This window comes from Carcharhinus amblyrhynchos, chromosome 9 (genome assembly GCF_965287045.1).
Source record: "Carcharhinus amblyrhynchos chromosome 9, sCarAmb.v2.hapA, whole genome shotgun sequence".
In the NCBI taxonomy this organism is placed as follows: Eukaryota; Metazoa; Chordata; class Chondrichthyes; order Carcharhiniformes; family Carcharhinidae; genus Carcharhinus; species Carcharhinus amblyrhynchos.
The window spans coordinates 4674235-4696710 of NC_137332.1; the positions used below are offsets into that span (position 1 = coordinate 4674235).

General features: G+C 44.9%; 1 protein-coding gene across 1 annotated transcript in view; it reads right to left on the reverse strand.

Annotated features, from left to right (window-relative positions):
• Nucleotides 1-18217, reverse strand: part of dnai3 (dynein axonemal intermediate chain 3) — a 79992-nt gene extending 61775 nt beyond the window's left edge. The window contains exons 1-4 of the mRNA XM_080196450.1: nt 18212-18217; nt 9338-9470; nt 2601-2785; nt 794-898 (exon numbers count right to left, since the gene is read on the reverse strand). Coding sequence (XP_080052576.1) covers nt 794-898; nt 2601-2785; nt 9338-9470; nt 18212-18217 — 429 coding nt within the window. The remainder of the gene's footprint in view (nt 1-793; nt 899-2600; nt 2786-9337; nt 9471-18211) is intronic.
• Between the last annotated feature and the right edge of the window lie 4259 nt (nt 18218-22476).

The window sequence follows — 22476 nt, forward strand, 5'->3', positions numbered from 1 at the left end:
CCCCTCCACCCCCATCCCCATTACATCAGCCAACAGCTGCGAAAAGCTCACCCCAAAATTAGGCACCCGTCTTCCACTTTGTAATTAGGAAGGCAGAATTACAATTTCTAGGATCTACTGTGTTAAGGGGCACAGATTTAGAAGATAGAGAGATACTTCCCCACTGCTGCGGACAGGGAGACCGGGTCAAGGGGATAAAAATCAGACCCAGGCCATCAGGAGAGAAGTGAGGAAACAAGACTTCACACAAAGGGCAACAGAATTAGTGAACTCCTCATCACTAAAGGAATGCTAACTCAAGTAACAAATTTCTATCCGAGAATGATGGATTTTATCAAATAAAAAGATTATGGAGCCAAGATGGGTGGGTGGAGTTTGGATACAGATTAGCAATGATCTCACTGAAAGGGAGAACAGAATTGAACATAACATAAGAACTAGGAGCAGGAGTAAGCCATCTGGCCCCTCGAGCCTGCTCCGCCATTCAATAAGGTGATGGCTGACCTTTTCATGGACTCAGCTCCACTTACCCGCCCGCTCATCATAACCCTAAATTCCTTTACTGTTCAAAAATTTATCTATCCTGGCCTTGAAAACATTCAGTGAGGTAGCCTCAACTGCTTCACTGGGCAGGGAATTCCACAGATTCGCAACCCTTTGTGTGAAGAAGTTCCTCCTCAACTCAGCCCTAAATTTACCTCCCCTTATTTTGAGGCTAGTTCTAGTTTCACCCGCCACCCGTCAGAGGGGCTGAATGGCCTCCTCCTCTCCTTATGTTAAAAAACTCTCATACCTGTAAGATCATCTCTTTCATCGATTCATTTAAAACCACGTAGAAACTTTGGCCGTACTTGAAGTCTTTGTCAAAAGCAATTAGAAAGTCATCGGTTGCATGCTCCTGTGTTTGAAAGAAAATCAAAGTTGCTTTAGTGATTATCCATAAAATTCCTACAAAGCCCCACGTGGAATCACAGTCAGAGCTCAACAGGAGCATTGCTGGATCAACGTTGCATCCTCTCGAGCCCCCTCAAGTGCTTACTGTCATTGCAATTTCCATTTCCTTGTAATTTTAATCATTGTTCAAGTTGCATTTCAAATCAAATGTAGAATTTAATTTTTGCACATTCATAAAGACATCCTAATGCTTGAAAAGAGGATTTATTTCCCACGGAAGGGATTGATGTGATTGATACTTGAGTTTAGTTGAACAAAAAGAGACATTGTCGAAACTTTTTGTCTCGCACACATTCAGGACAATATACAAGGATACCAAATATAAAGGAACAACAATCTATACTGTGTGAGAACGGACTGCTGATAGGTTGGCAAGTGGAATCAGCACTCTGTGCAGGATAAATTGTTATTCCCGTTACAATTTGTCAAAATCTGTCTCCTTCCAGCAGTACCCAAGCTCTGTACCAATAAATGACTATTTGTAGGTTAGGCGGATTGGCCAAGTTAAATTGCCCCTCAATGTCTAAAGATGTGGAGGTTAAGTGGATTGGCCATGGTAAATGTACAGGGGTTACGGAGGTAGGGCAAAGGGGGCCTGGATAAGATACTCGTTCGGTGAGTTGATGCAGACTTGATGGGCTGAATGGCCTCCTTTTGCACTGTGAGAATTTTATGGTTCACTGTAACACTGATATTTTAAAACTGCAAGTTAAACCAACCTGTCTGAATTATTACAGCAAGCAGGATATGTTAAGAATTGGGGAACATTCAGATTAAAAATGAAACTGTGATGGAAAAAAAATGGGACCATAAACCGGTGAGGACAGATTCTGAAGAGATGTTGAGATGCAATTAGCGTATCAGTGAGAAAAGTGAGTGCGACTAGAGGAAAACAAAGTCGGGGAGGGGGTATAGAAATGATAAAAGTGGAGAGATAAGGGAATTGCCACTTATTTGTTAGAAGCCGGCTCCACAGGGTGGGTAACAGTAAAGATAAAGAATGATAGCACTATGTCTGGGGACACAGCCACACACTCAGTCTCCTGATTAGAAACAGCAGGCTTTACCTTCGCTGAAACTGGAGATGGTTTTCCCAAACGTGGCTACCTGTGTGTGTGGTAATTATTTGCTGGACTTAACTCATAGTATTCTATAAATTTGGATGTTGCCTGAGAACAAAGGGGCAGCTCAGAGATCAGGAAATGTAGGTGATTAAGAACACTTTATGTAACAGTGTGCGTGTATAGCCATTACTGTAGTTAAATGTATCATTGCAATGCATTATAGTCCTTCTTGTCACATATTCTTTTTCCTCTTACAATAATAAATATTCTTTATTAATTGTTGACACAAAGAACTAACTATTCTTCATTAGTTCTCATTTCTTTCCTCACATTATACCAAATTGAAAATGTACACCACTAAGAACCAGTGTTCCAAGTTTTGGGTTATGGGATATCCTTGCATCTAACATCAGAGGGGGGTTTTTAACAAGGATTAAAAGGCTAAATATTGCAATGGTATTTTGGCCACTTATAAATATCACCTCAATGATTTGTAGTTTAATGGTGATTGGTCAGAACTCTTACCCACTATATACACCTTCCAGGTGGCTTACATAGGTCAGGATTAAATAAATCACTAACCAGGATTTGCTGTTTGAAGGGGTGGAAATCGGAGACGCCTCCCCTTGCCTTCATGTCATTGATAATGTCTTCCTTTTTAATTAGTTTGTATGGATTCTCATCTGTGACATCCTGGTCGATCACACAGTGGAAGATTTCTTGAGTCTTGGAGGTGAGAACAAGAGGAATAATATCCTCGGTGAAAACTGCAAACAAGGACAAGAATTGTTACTATTCATAAGAACATAAGAAAGAGGAACAGGAGTAGGCCATCTAGCCCTTCGAGCCTGCCCCGCCATTCAATAAGATCATGGCTGATCTGAAGTGGATCAGTTCCACTTTCCCGCTTTCTCCCCATAACCCTTAATTCTTCTGTCTATCAGAAACCTATCTACCCGTGACTTAAATATCTTTAGTGAGGTAGCCTCCACCACTTCAATGGGCAGAGAATTCCAGAGATTCACCACCCTTTGAGTGAAGAAGTTCCTCCTCAACTCTGATCTAAACTGCACCTCCCCCCCCCCCTTATCTTGAGGCTGTGTCCTCTAGTCCTGCTATCCTTTCTAAGCGGGGTCTATTTAGTCTCTCTTCATAGTCCAACCCCCTCAACTCCAGTATCTGAACCTCCTCTGCACTCCCTCCAAGGCCAATATATCCTTCCGCAAGTGCGGCGACCAAAACTGCACACAGTACTCCAGTTGCAGCCTCACCAGTACCCTGTACAGTTGCAGCAAGACCTCCCTACTTTTATATTCTATCCCCCTCGCTATAAAGGCCAACATTCCATTCCTATTCTATGTCACTTTGTGGCAATATTAAAGTTTTTTTAGTTTAATGCATTCTCAACAGCAAACACTCCCACGAAAGGCAATAAAGTACTGCTTTGTTTATTCCAACATAGCAATCAGATTCCTTTGAACCAATTCGCACAAGTTGATGGACATCAAGTGGTGCGGTGCGGTGGCACAGTGGGTGAGCACTGCTGCCTCACAGCACCAGGGATCTGGGTTTGATTCCTGGCTTGGGTCACTGTCTGTGTGGAGTTTGCACGTTCTCCCCGTGTCTGCTTGGGTTTCCTCCGGATGCTCCAGTTTCCTCCCACAGTCCAAAGATGCGCAGGTTAGGTGAATTGGCCATGTTAAATTCTCCCTCAGTGTACCAGAGTGTGGCAACGAGGGAACTTTCACCATTACTTCATTGCAGTGTGAACCTAAGCTGAACATAAGAACATAACATAAGAAATAGGAGCAGGAGTAGGCCATCTAGCCCTTCGAGCCTGCCCCGCCATTCAATAAGATCATGGCTGCTCTGTCGTGGCTCAGTTCCACTTTCCCGCCCTCTCCCCATAACCCTTAATCCCCTCTCTTATCAAAAACCCATCAACCCGCTTCTTAAAAATATTTAGCGAGGCAGCCTCCACCACTTCAACGGGCAGAGAATTCCAGAGATTCACCACCCTTTGAGTGAAGAAGTTCCTCCTCAACTCCGTTCTAAACCGCCTCCCCTTTATCTTGAGGCTGTGCCCCCTAGTCCTACTGTCTTTTTTGAGCGGGAAGAGTCTCTCCACCTCTATCCTATCCATCCCATTCATCATCTTATACGTCTCAATGAGATCTCCCCTCATTCTTCTAAACTCTAACGAGTACAAGCCTAGTTTATTCAGCCTCTCCTCATAGCTCAATCCCCTCAACTCCGGTATCAGCCTAGTAAACCTCCTCTGCACTCCCTCCTAATAAATAAACTTTACACTCTTAACTGATGTGAACTGGGGAGGATTTAAATTCTACCAGTTTCCAGACCAGTGGTTTGGTGGAAATCATGCCAAGACGTGTCCTCCCACTGCTGACTGTGCCACAATAGTGGGCTCGTTGCAAGTTACCCACTCATCATGGAAGAAGCAGAGACAGTAGCACTTTGAGTTCCCCTTCTGCTTGCCAATCGTATGGCAGGTGTGGAAGGGAATACAAAGAACAAACAAAGAACAAAGAAAATTTTGTACTGCCCTCCAAACCCATGCCGATCATGATGCCATAACTAAACTAAAAAAAAACTTTTGCCTTTACTCGGTTCGTATCTCTCTATTCTCTGCCGATTCCTGTACCCATCCAGGTTCTTAGAACATAGAACACTACAGCACAAACAGGCCCTTCGGCCCACAGGTTGAGCCGATCATATCCATACCTATCAGGCCTATCTATAACTCTCAATCCCATTAAATCCCATGTACTCATCCAGAAGTCTTTTAAAAGACCCCAGCGAGTTCGCCTCTACCACCACCGACGGCAGCCGATTCCACTCACTCACCACCCTCTGGGTGAAAGACTTACCCCTGTTCTTCTTAAATGTTGCTAATGTGCCTGCTTCCATCATCTCCTCTGGCAGTGTGTGCCAGCCATTATGGTATTACCTGGGCCTCCTAACCATAGCCAGCATTCCCACAGGTCACTTTGGAACCTATCCATCCATTCCGATCATCCAGAATGGAAAGTCTGCACCTTTCTGGAGCTGGGCAGAGGTGACGAGCTTTGCTCTGAGGGAATCACACTCAGCTGCTGCAGCAGACATTGCTCCATTAAATATCACTGGAGTAGGAGAGTTGTGGGTTCAGCTCCACTCCACAAAGCACAAAAAAAACTAGACTGACACTTCAGTGCAGCGCCGAGGGAGCGCCGCTCTGTCAGAGGGTCGGTGCCGAGGGAGCGCCGCTCTGTCAGAGGGTCGGTGCCGAGGGAGCGCCGCTCTGTCAGAGGGTCGGTGCCGAGGGAGCGCCGCTCTGTCAGAGGGTCGGTGCCGAGGGAGCGCCGCTCTGTCAGAGGGTCGGTGCCGAGGGAGCGCCGCACTGTCAGAGGGTCGGTGCTGAGGGAGCGCCGCTCTGCCAGAAGGTGTAAGAGGGAGTTTGGCATAATTTGAGATTAAGGGTAGATTAGATCAGAGTGAATAGAGTGTAGAAAAGTCACAAAGTGCCTGGTATATAGTTTACAAAGATACCATTTGCAAAGAGACACATATAACCACTGTTAGAGAATTTCACATGTATTTTTGAAAACATATTATATTCTGTACTAAAAGTATAGACCTTGACTAATGACACAATGCTCTAAGGCATGATGAGATTAGTCAAGTAAAAAGAACCACATTCCTTGGAACAACGCAGCTACTAAGTGAAGGGAAGAACAATTCTTATCAGTGTCTCTAGACAGTACTAATGAATAGAATATTCACTAATCAAGGGCACATCAGGGATCGCAGACAGTTCTAATGAATAAGACACACATTATACTAGATAATAAGGTCTGGAGAGAGATAGTGTCAGATGACAGTGCGAAAGATTTTCAAAGTCCATGAAGTCGCGTAGACTCATGATGTCAAAGGGCAAATGTTATTGGCCAAGGTAAATAATCTGTACTAATAATTATTGGCTCATATCCAGCTGGGGTGAGCAAGTTGTGGTAAAATGGCTTTTGAAAATTGTTTACTTGTAATACTGAGAGTGATGTAATTTCAGAGTCATTTGGAACTGCCCCAAATCTCTCTCTTCCTCATTCGCTGACCAAGCTTGGAAAATAAAGATATGTCTTTAACCAGAACACTTGTCTCCGTGAGTCTGTGTTTTAGCTGATACATAATTAAGAAGGAAAATCCCTCACGTGAAAGCCAGTTTAATACTTATTCTCTGAAAAATGATGCCTCAGAGGGTCAGTGCCGAGGGAGCGCCGCACTGCCGGAGGGTCAGTGCCGAGGGAGCGCCGCACTGCCGGAGGGTCAGTGCCGAGGGAGCGCCGCACTGCCGGAGGGATTGAGAGGGAGTTTGGCATAATTTGAGATTAAGGGTAGATTTGATCAGAGTGAATAGAGTATAGAAAAGTCACAAAGTGCCTGGTATATAGTTTACAAAGATACCGTTTGCAAAGAGACACATATAACCACTGTTAGAGAATTTCACATGTATTTTTGAAAACATATTATATTCTGTACTAAAAGTATAGACCTTGACTAATGACACAATGCTCTAAGGCATGATGAGATTAGTCAAGTAAAAAGAACCACATTCCTTGGAACAACGCAGCTACTAAGTGAAGGGAAGAACAATTCTTATCATTGTCTCTAGACAGTACTAATGAATAGAATATTCACTAATCAAGGGCACTTCAGGGATCGCAGACAGTCCTAATGAATAAGACACACATTACACTAGATAATAAGGTCTGGAGAGAGATAGTGTCAGATGACAGTGCGAAAGATTTTCAAAGTCCATGAAGTCGCGTAGACTCATGATGTCAAAGGGCAAATGTTATTGGCCAAGGCAAATAATCTGTACTAATAATTATTGGCTCATATCCAGCTGGGGTGAGCAAGTGGTGGTAAAATGGCTTTTGAAAATTGTTTACTTGTAATACTGAGAGTGATGTAATTTCAGAGTCATTTGGAACTGCCCCAAATCTCTCTCTTCCTCATTCGCTGACCAAGCTTGGAAAATAAAGATATGTCTTTAACCAGAACACTTGTCTCCGTGAGTCTGTGTTTTAGCTGATACATAATTAAGAAGGAAAATCCCTCACGTGAAAGCCATCTTAATGCTTATTCTCTGAAAAATGATGCCTCAGAGGGACAGTGCTGAGGGAGTGCCGCACTGTCGGAGGGACAGTGCTGAGGGAGTGCCGCACTGTCGGAGGGACAGTGCTGAGGGAGTGCCGCACTGTCGGAAGGACAGTGCTGAGGGAGTGCCGCACTGTCGGAGGGACAGTGCTGAGGGAGTGCCGCACTGTTGGAGGGCTTGTCTTTCAGATGAGATATTTAAGTGAAACCTCTCTGCTCTCTCAGGCAGGTGTAAATTATCAATGCCATTCTTTGCAGAGAGTGGGTGCATTCTCCCTGGTTCCCTGATACAAGTTAATTCCTGAATTAACATCATAAAAACAATTACTGGTCGTTATCTCATTACGGCACTAGGGAGCATGGTGTGTGCTAACTGCCTGTTAAATTTTCAACATGCTAGACTTTTCTAGTTTTGTTGAATACTGTCGATTGTATTAAATATCTTTACTTGCTTGCTCACAAAGCAAGGCGTATTGCCGAAACACAACTTAAGCGCGAGCTGCGCAAGTCCAGAGCCACCAGCGCAACAACTACAGTGTCTACACAAGTCAGTCCAACATGTGCCAGGACATTCCGTGCCCGAATGGGCCTGATCGGTCATCTTCGGACACACCGCAGCCAGCCTCAGAATGACTAATGGTGTCGAGGTCCCCATCGATGACGATGGACGAACAACAAATATCTTTAGTTACTTCCTTTGCTTGTCCCATGGGATTTAAACATCGCCACCACCTTCTCCTGTACAATTGGAGTCAGACAATAAATGTAAACCTCACCCACATTCGATGAATGAATTTTAAAAATCCATCTACTCTCCAGCCTGGTTCTATGATTCTAAGAGTGTATTGAGGTGGAACGAGGACCACTGGAGATGAAACATGAGTTAATAAAAGACTTATTCTGCATGTGGAGACTGCCACCTAGCTGCAATAGTGAGAATAGGCGCTCTAGGGGAAGTATGAAGTATAATAAATTGTCCAACCTCCTTCAGCTGCCGCAAAAGAACTTTCAAACGAAGGAAATTAATTGATAGCTATGCCCAGGGAGGCAGGAGCACAGTAATAATATCATTTGACCCACTGTAATGGGTCCGATCTCAAACAATGATGAGACAGAGTACAGGAATGAGATACAGAATCTGGTGAACCGGTGCGGCAACAATAATCTCTCCCTCAATGTCAACGAAGCAAACGAGACTGTCATTGACTTCAAGAAGCATAAAGGGGAACATGCCCCTGTTTACATCAATGGGGCTGAACTAGAAAAGGTCAAGAAATTCAGGTTTTTAGGTGTCCAAATCACCAACAACCTGTCCTGGTCCCCCCACGCCGACACTATAGTTAAGAAAGCCCACCTATGCCTCTACTTTCTCAGAAGACTGAGGAAATTTGGCATGTCAGCTACGACTCTCACCAACTTTTACAGATGCACCATAGGAAGTATTCTTCCTGTTTGTATCACAGCTTGGTCTGGGCTCCTGTTCTGCCCAAGGCCGCAAGGAACTACAAAAGGTCGTGAATGTAGCCTAATCCATCGTGCAAACTAGCCTCCCATCCATTGATTCTGCCTACAATTCCCACGGACCCCACGCACCCCGGACATTCTCTCTTCCACCTTCTTCCTTCGGGAATAAGATACAAAAGTCTGAGGTCACGTACCAACCAACTCAAGAACAGCTTCTTCCCTGCTGCTGTCAGACTTTTGAAAGGACCTACCTCGCATTGAGTTGATCTTTCTCTACACCCCTAGCTATGACTGTGACACTACATTCGACATGATCTCATTTCCTTCTCTATGAACAGTATGCTTTGTCTATATAACGCGCGAGAAACAATAATTTTCGTTGTATGTGAATAATGTGACAATAATAAATCAAATCAAATCAATTGGGCTGAGAAAGAATTCAAATCCCAACCAGTGGTATTTAAATTCAATTAATAAAATCTGGAACTAAAAGTAATAGTGACCATGAAACTGCTGTTGTAAAAACCCATCGTGCTCATTCATGTGCTTTAGGGAAGGAATTCTTACCCAGCCTGACCTACACGTCCTTTCAGACCCGTGGTTAACTCTTAATGGTTCAGTTACGGGAAATGAAAGGACAAATATTCCCCTTGACAGAAATGTCTACTTTCCACCAAAGAATTAAAAAAATAACTCACCGCCAGATTTAACTCTTTTTGCTGACTTTAAGCGTGTTCTAGACCGGACTTTGTCTTTCACTTTCTGTGATGGTTTCGTATCTATGGGTGATACTGATCTTGATAATGCAACGTCGCTCTCCTTTGCTAAAAGCTGCAGAAAGTAATACAGCGCAATTAAAAAAACCACAAACAATGCTGATAATCTCAGTAAAATGCATTGGATCAACTGCAGACAACAGAAATTTCACTCTATATGTTTTCTATTCCAATTTTGATTGGTGTGAAATTATCTGGTCGGATCATTTCAGATTTTAACTCTATTTGCCTATCACCATAAAAAATGACTGTAACATTCTGCACTTTCTCCTTTCCTATGTGACAAATGGGAGGTAATGCATTTTGGAAGGTCTAATACAGTAATAACAGGAAATATACAGTAAATGGCAGAACGCTTAAGAGTATTGATAGGCAAAGGGATCTGGGTGTACAGGTACACAGGTCAGTGAAAGTAGCAATGCAGGTGGAGAAGGTAGTCAAGAAGGCATACGGCATGCTTGCCTTCATCGGCCGGGGCACTAAGTTTAAAAATTGGCAAGTCATGTTGCAGCTTTATAGAACCTTAGTTAGGATGCACTTGGAATATAGTGTTCAATTCTGGTTGCCACACTACCAGAAGGATGTGGAGGCTTTGGAGAGGGTACAGAAAGATTTACCAGAATGTTGCCTGGTATGGAGAACATTAGCTATGAGGAGAGGTTGGAGAAACTTGGTTTGTTCTCACTGGAACGACAGAGGGGAGACCTGATAGAAGTCTACAAGATTATGAGAGGCATGGACAGATTGGATAGTCAGAAGCTTTTTCCCCAGGGTGGAAGAGTCAATTACTATGGGGCGTAGGTTTAAGAGGCAAGAGGCGAGGTTTAAAGGAGATGAACGGGGCAGACTTTTCACACAGAGGGTCGTGGGTGCCTGGAACTCGTTGCCGGGGGTGGGTAGTGGAAGTGGATATGGTAAACCTTTCAGGAGCGTCTTGATAAGTACATGAATAGGATGGGAATAGAGGGATACGGTCCCCAGAAGGGGAGGGGGTTCTAGTTAAGTCGGGCAGCATGGTCGGTGCGGTCTTGGAGGGCTGAAGGGCCTGTTCCTGTGCTGTAATTTTCTTTGTTTTTTGTGTAGTAGTTTTTTGTCTATATAGCACAAGAAACAATACTTTTCACTGTATTCTAACACGTGACAATAATAAGTCAAATCAAATAAAGTTTATTGATGTTAACTTGTCTCCATTGGGAGCATCCAGCCTCTAGGATGATAGGGCTGGAATTCCCCCCCAACCATCAACAATTTGGTAGGTTCACACATAGAAGCGAGAATCAGGATTAGGCCATTCATCCCTTCGAGCCTGCTCCACCATCCATTTTGATCATGGCTGATCATCAAATTCAATATCCTGATCCCCCTTCTGCCCAATATCCTTTGATCCCTTTAGCCCCAAGAGTTATATCTAATTTCTTCTTGAAATCACACAATGTTTTGGCCTCAACTACATTCTGTGGTAGTGAATTCCAAACGTTCACCAGCCTCTGGGTGAAGAAATTTCGAGTCACCTCAGTCCTAAGAGAACTATGGCCCCTAGCTCTAGACCCCCCAACCATCAAGACTTCCCCAGACATGGTGACAGATTCAACCTGCCATTGAAAATGGGGAACTTCACGCCTCAGAGGTTGCCAGAGTTTTGTGGGTAGCTTTCTTTGAGCTTAGATTCTTTCTAAATCTACCCTGTCTAGCCCTGTTAGAATTTTATAAGTTTCTATGAGATCCCCTCTCACTCTTCTAAACTCCAATGAATATAATCCTAACCGACTTAGTCTCTCCACATATGACAGACCTGCCACCCCAGGAATCAGCCTGGTAAACCTTCACTGCTCTCCGTCTATAGCAAGGACATCCTTCCTCAGATAAGGACACCAAAACTGCACACAATACTCCAGATGTGGCCCCACCAACACTCTATACAATGGCAGCAAAACATCCCTATTCCTGTACTCAAACCCTCTTGCTACGAAGGCCAACATACCATTTGCCTCCTTTACTGCCTGCCGCACCTGCGCGCTTACTTTCAGTGACTGACGCACGAGGACACCCCTCCCAAGGTCTCGCTGAGTATCCACCTCTCTCAATTTACACCCATTCAAGTAATAATCTGTCTTTCCATTACTGCTACCATGCACAGAATAACAAGGACACATAAAATTAGGCCATTCGGCCCTTCAAGACTGCTCCGCCATTCATTGTGCTCATGGCTGGTCATCGAATTCAATACTCTGATCCCCCCATTCCCCGCGATCCCGTCAGCCAAAAGCTGGATCTAATTTCTTCGTGAAACGTCGGAAGGCAGGAGATAAATTTTCTCTGAATCTACAATCCTCCACTAAGTGCACAGTAAGGATTCCCACAGGGTGCAATCTCATTAACAAACATGATTTGATGAAAACTTCCACTTTGCAGTAATAGTTTCACTGTAAAGCTCTTGAAAAGGTTACAGTTTGTGGAATGATGTGTCACCGTTGCTCAGTACATTCGCTGGCCCTGAAAAGCCAACTTTATATTTGTGGATTGTCAAAAGATTTTTAAAAATCCCTGTGTTTAAGTTTGTTCCTTATTATATTACCATTTTAATCCGATCATAAGCAATTATTTGCAAACATATGATATTCTAGGTTTTGTTAATAGGGGCATTGAGTACAAGAGTTAGGAGGTCATGTTGAACTTGTTGAATACTGTGTGCTGTTCTGGTCACCCTATTATAAAAAGAATGTGATTAAACTAGAAAGAGTGCAGAAATGGTTTACTAGGATGCTGCTGGGGTTTGATGGCTTGAGTTATAAGGAGAGGCTGGATAGACTGGGACTTTTTTCTCTGGAGCATAGGAGGCTGAGGAGTGACCTTATAGAGGTCAATAAAATAATGAGGGTCATAGACCAGTTAGATAGTCAACATCTTTTCCCAAAGGTAGGGGAGTCTAAATTAGATTTAAGGTGAGAGGGGAGACATACAAAAGGGTCCAGTGGAGTATTTTTTTTTCACATGGAGGGTGGTGAGTGTCTGGAACAAGCTGTCAGAGATTGTAGTAGAGGTAGGTACAATTTTAACTTTTAAAAAGCATCTAGGCAGTTACATAGATAACATGGGTATACAGGGATATGGGCCAAATGCGGACAATTGGTACTGGCTTAGTGATTAAAAAAAGGGCAGCATGGACAAGTTGGATTGAAGGGCCTGTTTCCATGTTATAAACCTCTGACTCTATGACTCTAAGACACCTGTTAGGCCTCATCTGGAGACTGTGTCCAGTGAGGAAGGATGTGAAGACATTGGAGAGAGTACAGATGAGATTCTCGAGAATGATTCTGGTGATAAAGAACCAACTATCAGGATAGATTGGAGGGGTTGGGACTGTTTTCCTTGGAGAAAAGAAGGCTGAAAGAAGACTTGACAGAAATATTCAAGATCCTGAGGGATAAGGACAGGGTAAATAGTGAGAAACTGTTCCCTCTCAAGAGAGAATCAAAGACTAGCGGGCACTGATTCAAAATAATTGGCAAAAGGGAATCGGATTGCTATCTGAAAAGAATGAGTATGCAAGGTAATGGGATTGGGAAGAACGCTCTTTCAGAGAGCCAGTGCAGACTCGATGGGCTGAATGATCTCCTTCAGCACTGCAAAGATTCTGTGACTTCACTCTTTGAACATTTAATCTGAAAGTACAGAACGTTAGATAGTTTTGCGAATGCTCCAATTTAATTGGCTGCCTTGCTGCTTGTTCACTGGTGCTGCATTCCAAGACTTCCCCAGACATGGTGACAGATTCAACCTGCCATTGAAAACAGGGAACTTCACGCCTCAGAGGTTGCCAGAGGTTTGTGGGGAGCTTTCTTTGAGCTTAGCTGTGAGCGTTGTTGGTTCACTGCTGATCAGACCATGTTGTTTCGCTCACCAATCCTCCCAACCTCACAAATGCCCGCTATTTCTCCATGCCTCAGATATCAAGCATTGTCACCCTCTTCTGAAAATGCCTCCACGTTGTTCGATCTTGTCGCTGGGTCCCGGTTCAATGAAGAGTGCAGGAAGGCATGCCAGGAGCAACTTCAGGTGCATCTTAAAATGAGATGTCAACCTGGTGAAGCTGCAACATGGGACAACTTGCATGTCAAACAGCATAAGCAGCAAGTAATAGACAGTCCTAAGTGATTCCACAACCGCAACATACAGTGGCGAATGGTGATGGACAATTAAACAGCTCGAAGGAGAAACTGGCTCCACAATTATCTTCATTCTCTATGATGGGGAAAGCCAGTGTATCGGTACCAAACACAAGGTTGAAGCATTTAAAACCTCCTTCAGCCAGAAACAGGTGATAAGAACATAAGAAATAGGAGCAGGAGTGGGTCATCTAGCCCTTCGAGCCTGCCCCGCCATTCCGTAAGATCATGGCTGATCTGAAGTGGCTCAGTTCCACTTTCCCGCTTTCTCCCCATAACCCTTAATTCCTTTGCCTACCAAAAACCTACCTACCCGTGTCTTAAATATATTTAGCGAGGCAGCCTCCACCACTTCACTGGGCAGAGAATTCCAGAGATTCACCACCCTTTGAGTGAAGAAGTTCCTCCTCAACTCCGTTCTAAACTGCCCCCCCCCCCCTTATCTTGAGGCTGTACCCTCTAGTCCTGCTGTCCTTTCTGATCCATCTCAGCCTCCTCATGAAGTCCTCAACATCACAGATACCAGCCTTCAGACAATTTAACTCACTCCACATGAGATCAAGAAATGGTTGGAGGCACTGGATATTGCAAAGACAATGGGCCCTGATAACATTCCAGCAATACTACTGAAGACTTGTGTTCCAGAACTTGCTGCTCCCTTAACCAAGCTCTTCGAGTACAGTTACAACACTGGCACCTACCCAACAACGTGGAAAATTACCCAGTTATATCCAGCACACAAAAAGCAGGACAAATTTAATGTAACAGTTACCACCCCATCAGACAACGTTTGACCATCACTTTGCTGATGATGGAAGGTGTAATCGACAGTGTTAGCAAGCAGCACCTGCTCAGCGATAACCTACTCACTAATGTCCAGCTTGGGGTCGGCCAGAGTTACTCAGCTCCTGACCTCATCCCAGCCTTGGGCCAAATATGGACTAAAGAGCTGAACTCTAGAGGTGAGGGGAGGGTGACTGCCCTTGACATCAAGCAGGATATATGAATGTGATAGCAAGGTGTCGTATCAAAACTGGAGTCAGTGGGGATTAGAGGGAAAACTCTCCAGTGGCTGGAGTCATACCTGCACAAAGGAAGACAGTTGTGGTGGTTAGAGGTCAATCATCTCAGTCCCAGGGCATCATCACACAAATACCTCAGGCTAATTTCCAAGGCCCAACCATCTTCAGCTGCTTCATCAGTGACCTTCCTTCTATCATAAGGTTAAAAGTGGGGATGTTCGCCAATGGTCAGCGCACTGCTTGGCTTCTCAGATATTGAAGCAGTTCATGTCCAAATGCAGCAAGACACAGACAAGGCATGGGCTGACGTGACAAGTAGCACTCGTGCCATACAACTGCCCAAGAATGATCATATCCAACAAGATAGAACCTAAACATTAGCCGTTGACGTCATCTATATGGATTTCAGTAAGGCGTTTGACAAAGTCCCTCATGGTAGGCTGGTAGAAAAGGTTAAGGCGCATGGGATACGAGGTCAGGTAGCTAGGTGGATTGAGAACTGGCTGGGTAATAGGAGACAGAGGGTAGTTGTGGAGGGGACTTTGTCCGGCTGGAGGCCAGTGACCAGTGGTGTGCCGCAGGGCTCAGTACTGGGACCTCTCCTCTTTGTAGTCTACATAAATGACTTGGAAGAGAGTGTAGGTGGTGTGATCAGCAAGTTTGCTGATGACACCAAGATGGCAGGGTTGGCGGGTACCGAAGTGGATTGTGAGGTGATACAACAGGATATAGATAGGTTGGTGCATTGGGCAGATAGGTGGCAGATGGAATTTAATCCTGACAAATGCGAGGTGATGCATTTTGGAAGGAATAATGTAGAGAGGAGCTATGTGATTAAAGGTAGACAAATTAGGAGTATAGAAACACAGAGGGACCTGGGAGTGCAGGTTCACAAATCCATGAAGGTTGCGACACTGGTGGAGAATGTTGTCAGGAAGGCTTATGGAATGCTAGCCTTTATAGGAAGGGGTATAGAGTTTAAAAGCTGCCGTCTAGTGCTTCAGTTGTATAGAACGTTGGTTAGACCGCATTTGGAGTACTGCGTCCAGTTCTGGTCACCTTACTACCGGAAGGACGTGGAGTCTCTGGAAAGGGTGCAGAGGAGGTTTACCAGGATGTTGCCTGGCATGGAGGGGCTGGGTTACGAGGAAAGGTTGGAGAAACTGGGACTTTTCTCCTTGGAAAGACAGAGATTGAGGGGGGACATGATAGAGGTATATAAGATACTGAAGGGAATAGACAGAGTCAATAGTGAGAGACTGCTCCCTAGATTGGTTACAAATAGGAGAGGACATGATTTAAGGGTGAGGGGGGAGAGGTATAATTTGGATATGAGAGGAAGGTTCTTTACGCAGAGAGTTGTGGGCGTATGGAACGCGCTACCGAGTAGGGTGGTGGAGGCGGGAACGTTGGACTTGTTTAAGGTTCAGTTAGATAGGCACATGAGTGAAACGAGGATGGAGGGTTATGGTAGGGCTTATTAATTAAGGGTTAGAACCTCGGGAGACACCGGAAAGGCAGGCTTGTGATTAACGTTTTTGTCTTTTTATTCCGCAGGTGGAGGTCCACCTCGTTGTCAAACGAGGGGCATGCACACGGTGGGTCGTGCGTGGGCTGCTCTTGGAGGTTCAGGGAGTGGCCTAGTACTTCGTGTCGGTGTGTGTGCTTGATCCTGGACCGGTAGACGGGCGCCGCAACAGCTCGGTGACTAGCACTGCTAGCTGTGCAGATACATGGATTTGGGCCTGTGTCTGTGGGAGTTTGTGCATTCTCCCTGTGGATGCGTGGGTTTCCTCTGGGCGCTCCGGTTTCCTCCCACACCCCAAAGATGTGCTCTTAGGCTGATTGGTTTTACCAAATTGACACTATTCTCCCCTGAATCTGGCTAAGTCAGGGGTTTGTAGATACGCAGGGTAGAATAGGTGTAGGGTGATGCGGCGGCTCGGGCTTGTTGGGCCGAAGGGCCTGTTTCCCATGCTGGGTTGTTCTTTGTTGTTTTGTTCTTTGTTATCTCCCCTTAGCATTCAACAGCATTACTGTTGCTGGATCCTCCACTAGCAAATTCCTGGGGGTTACCAGTGGTCAGAAACTAAATTGGACTAGCCATATAAATGCTATCAGAGAAAGTCAAACACAGGGAATGATACAGTGAGTAACTCACCTCCTAACTCCCCAAGGTCTCCAGTATTAACAGGAGTGTGATGCAACACTCTCCACTTGCCTGGATGAATGCAGCTTCCACTCAAGAAGCTCAACAGCATCCAGGACAAAGCAGCCCCAGCTGATCAACACGCCATCCACCACACATTGACAAGGCTCCTTCCACAGCACATTCCAAACTAGTGAACTCGATCACATGAGATAAAGGCAGAGGGATATGGCAATGTCAGCAAATCCCTCTCCAAGTCACTCACTGTCCTGGCTTGTAAATATTTTGCTGTTCCTTCACTGCTGCTGGGTCAAAAATCCTGGAACTCCCTCCCTAACAGCACTGTGGGTGTACCCACACCTCAGGGACTGCAATGGTTCAAGAAGGCAGCTCAACACCACCTTCTGAAAGATAACCAGGGATGGATAATAAATGCTGGTCTAGTCAGGGTGGTATACAGCCCATGAACAAATATATTACAATGTAGTTAAACCTCCCTAGAAAATAAACCTGCCCAGTTGTACATCTTCCAGTCAGCAGCTCTGCTCTTGTTAGATACTGAGCCTCTCACCCCTCTTTACTAAACGTTTACTGACAGACTTTGCAGCCATCCTGGGCAGATACCGACATGATGCGGAGATGCCGGCGTTGGACTGGGGTAAACACAGTCTCACCACACCAGGTTAAAGTCCACCAGGTTTATTCGGTAGCGCAAGCCACAAGCTTTCAGAGCACTGCCCCTTCATCAGGTGAGTGGGAGTTTTGTTCACAAACAGGGCATATAAAGACATAAGCTTAAATTACAAAGTAATGATTGGAATGTGTGTCTTTACAGGTAATCAAGTCTTAAAAAGGTACAGACAATGTGAATGGAGAGGGTTAAGCACAGGTTAAAGAGATGTGTATTGTCTCCAGCCAGCACGGTTAGTGAGATTTTGCAAGCCCAGGTAAGTCGTGGGGGTTACAGATAGTGTTAGAGGTTATGCCCTGTTTGTGAACAAAATTCCCACTTACCCGACGAAGGGGCAGCGCTCCAAAAGCTAGCGGATTTTGCTACCAAATAAACCTGTTGGGCTTTAACCTGATATTGTGAGACTTCTTAATGTGTTTACCCCAGTCCAATGCTGCCATCTCCACAACATAACCTCCAGTTCACAGAGGATGCAAACAATTAATATCATACATTATGATGACTGTGTTGGATAGATACAATGAGTTTATCTTTGTATATCTATACTTAGTGCCTCAGTATTACCTCTGCTTCAGTTACAGTTCTGAACAGGATTGATTCAGACTGGGAGGGAATGGGTTGGGGGAAGTTCTTATCCTTCGGTGGGAAATGTATTTTATATTCGAATCTCAGACTAAGACATCTCCACGCAAGGTCTTATTTGAATCAGAATTGTGTAAATGTTGTACACTTGCCCAGCACTGAGGAAGGTTTGGGCTCATTACTTACATTCATGTTGGCTCAATGCGACCCACTCGCTGCTGCTCTGTTGTTCCGCACACTCTTCCGGCGTCTTTCGTTTCTATGGCCGTTGCTAGGAACCACCGAAGACCCGGCTGATTGATACACATGACAACCAATCGGAGCCCTCGTCTACTCTGCGTAGAACCTGGAGACATGAAGCAGGACGGGGCGCGGGGCGGGCGCTGCGCGCGGGGCGGGGCGCGGGCGGGGCGGGAGCTGCGCGCGGGGCGGGGCGCGGGCGGGAGTCGCGCGCATGGCGGGCGGGCTCGCTCTGTGTGCAGCATGGGACCTGGTGATTCTGTCACCTTCCCACGGCAATTCCAGTTTGTTTTTTTTTGTCTGGGTAACTGAGTCCTCAGTAATAAACTGGAGAATCATCAGGAGAAGATCTGAGTTATAATACATGCCCACTGCTCTCTACATTGGCATTGGCATTCCCCCTTCAGGCTCCATGCCCTAAGAACACATTGGCAACCAAGGACTTCCATTGGATTGACCCAATATTATGCTCAGCAAAATACTGCAGTGCTCCAATCAGTCCAATGGATTGCTGCCTTTCATTGATACACTGAGGGAGTGTTGCTCAGTCCGAGATACCATCTTTCAGCTAAGACCTTATACTGCGGCTACAGGCCTGCCATCTCAGATGGGTACAAAAGATCCTTTAGCATTGTTGCGATGGATTGCTTCCATCTAACCACGGGAGAACCAGGACAGGTTGCAAGAGTTTATTCATGATTTAAGCACGGAGGGAACTAACCCAGAGAAACCTCTGAAGTAGCACGCTTCTCTGATACAGCTGTCACACCTCTGATACAACAACCATAGGGACAGCATTCCAATAAAGCTCTCTTCCCCCAAACCACAGTATAGACTGGTCATTCAGTTGGTCAGTACACAAAACATTGTTCTTAAAATTCTGATCTTGTCTACATATCTTCTGGTGTACAGTTCTGGTCACCCTATTATAGAAAGGATGTAATTAAACTGAAAAGAGTGCAGAAAAGATTTACTAGGATGCTACCAGAACTTGATAGTTTGAATTTAAGGAGAGTCTGGATAGACTAGGATTTTTTTCTCTGGAGCGTAGGAGGCTGAAGGGTGATCTTATAGACTCTATAAAATAAAGAGGGGTATAGATCAACTAGATAGTCAATATTTTTCCCAAAGGTAGGGGAGTCTAAAGCTAGAGGACATAGGTGTAAGGGAGGGGACAGGTTGGGAGGTGAAGTATACTGATCTGTTGCATATAAAGCAATGTTATATGATGGGTGTTTAACAGGAAAAAGGATGAAATTTCTCACAGATTTTATCCTGTGATAACCGCAAAGTCCCAACTCCAAATTGACGATACCCTCCATCATGTTGTGTGGTGCTGTCGCCATGGCGAATGGGATAGACTTCAATCTGAACTAGCAACTCATGGTTGGGTGCCCATGAGGTGCTGTGGGCCATCAGTAGCAGCAGAATTGAACTCGATCACAATCTGTAACCTCGTGGTCTGGCATATCCCCCACTCTGTCATTACCACCAAGGTTGATACCTTGGTTCCATGGGGAATGCAGAGGGGGCATGCCAGAAGGAACACCAGACATACCTAAAAATGAGATGTCAACCTGGTGAGGGTACCACACAGGACTACTTGCATGCTAAAACAGCATAAACAGCAAGTCATAGACAGAGCTAAGCGATCCCACAGTTACTGAATCAGATCTAAGCTCTGCAGTCCTGCCACATCCAATCGTCAACGGTGATGGACAATTGAACAACTTGCTGGAGGAGGAGGTTCCACAAACATCCCCATCCTAAATGATGGGGGAGCCCAGAACATCAGTGCAAAAGAAAAGCTGAAGCATTTGCAACAATGACTGGATGATCCATCTCAGCCTCCTCCAGAGGTCCCCGCCATCACAGATGCCAGTCTTCAGCCAATTCAATTCACTCCATGTGATATCAAGAAATGGCTGAAGATACTGGAGACTGCAAAGGCAATGGGACCTAATAACATTCCGGCAATAGTAATGAAGACTTGCGTTCCATGCACTGTCCATGCATTCCATGCACTGTCCATGCATTCCATGCACTGTCCATCCTATCCAATCCATCAGATACTCTGGTTTCCTCCAAAAGTCTGGAAGACAGGTTGCTAAACCTTGACCGTGCTAAATTCTCCCTCACTGTATCCAAACAGGCACTGGAATGTGACGACTAGGGGTTTTCACAGTAACTTCATTACAGTGTTAACGTAAGCCTACTTGTGACACTAAAAGATAAACTGTAAAATTAATCATCCTGTTACACTCTGAAGTGCTTCAATAATCAAAGAAACATTACAGATATTTCAAAATGGTCCTTACCAATGGCATGAAGTTATTTAAAGGTTCTCTACATAGTTGCAGTCCGAGGTGCTTCAATACAACTGAGATCCATGTGCTATTGAGTGTATACATTCAGCGAGCCATTCGGCCCAAGGGGGGGGTGGGGGGACGGCGGCTCTGCTGCCCTCGGTTCAGTGTGACTGAAAGGTCCGAGACAGCGACTCCCACAAGACCTGCCTCTCCTTTCCAGCTCACTGCCTGGCACAGCGGTGTTCGTAGATATCCTGGCTGTAATAGGAGGAACGGGTTTTCAGTCCCAATTGTTCACAGGATTTCTGTAGGAAAAGGAAGTTTTAAGATTCCATCATCTACGATTGTCCATTCATTTGACGCAGAACCCATTCTCTGAAAGAAAGAGTAATTTACCATGCACATTTTTAATCTGTTATTCCAGGTTTACATTTGGACTGGCCAATTACAGAGTGGATCTGAAATTTTTGCTGCATTCTGATTTCACTACTATCTGTTTTAAACTCCTCAATATATTTAATTAGTCCCTGCTGGTCCCATTACCCAGCTTATTAATGCTGGTTAGAAAGAACAGGAATATAACAAAAGTGAACTGATGGAATGGCCTGAGTTTGTATCACCATCTCTTCCCGTCTCTTGTGGCACTTGAGGTGAATCAGCCAAAAACCAGCCACAAATAGATGTCCTTGACTCGGTAGTGGAAGGAAGCCAGGAGCACAGCACTAGGGCAGAACAGCAGGTCTGAAGAAGGCAGATTGCATTTATATAGCACCTGTCATGACTGCCAGACCTCTCAAAATGCTTTACAGCTAATGAAGTGCTAATCTGAGCACAGCACGATCCCACAAACATCAATGCGACAATTGCCAACTTGTCTGGTCAACTGAGGGATGAATGTTGTCCAGGGAGCACTCCCCTACCCTTCTTTGGAATGCTGTCCTAGGACCTTTGATACCAACCTGAGAGTGTAAGGTCCAGAAGACAGCACCTCTGACAATGTAGCACCCCTCAGTGGAGTATGAGCCTCAACTCACTGCAGCCAGACTTGAACTCATAACCCACAGGCAAAGAGCTACCATAGAAAAGTTACAGCAACGAAGGAGGCCGTTCGGCCCATCTTGTGCATGCTAGCCCCCTAATTTAGAAGGTAGGGAAACTGGAAAAGTACTAAGACTAAATGCTAATCTTTCCAAAACAAAAAGCTTACCCTGTTCGGGAATGTATATTTCTCGGCATTTTAAATCCTCCATTGCTGAAATGGGGGGGGGAACCCCCTAAAAATAATCCAAAATATCATCCCCAGGACTGCGGCTCTGGATTGGTAGGCAGACACGGTGACGTTTCCTGCAGGCTCCGGGGAGCTCATCCTGACCTCAAAAGGTAAAAGCTGCGCAGAGCTCAATAAACAGGGACACTTTACCTCCAATTAATCCCATCGCCGCTTTGCACAGGAGGTGAGTCTTTATTTCGCAATTAGCTTCCCCCCTCGTTAATTGTAGGGCGATGTTGCCGTTGCGGGGAAAAAAAACATGTTGAGAGGAGGCGGTGGGGGCTATAAAAAAACTCAATGGGATAGTTTCATATCTGTGTAAATATCATTGAGATGGAAACCGCATTAAGTGATAGCACGGAGTGTGAAATGCAGTTTCTGTCTGTATGTTCACCATCCCCCGATAGTGCACAAGGTCAGTTTCTCAACTCGCCCTTAACTTATCTTACAATTGATCTGGAAATAATACATTATTGAACTCTGATTTAAATAGAACTATCCCCCCCCACGGGATGGTACAGTTACATCACTTAAATTACAGGATTGGACCAACACTGTCTCCAGTATTATTGTTGTTGCAGTGATATTTGAACTAATTGTCACTTTCTTTAAACAAAAAATCCTCTGCTCGT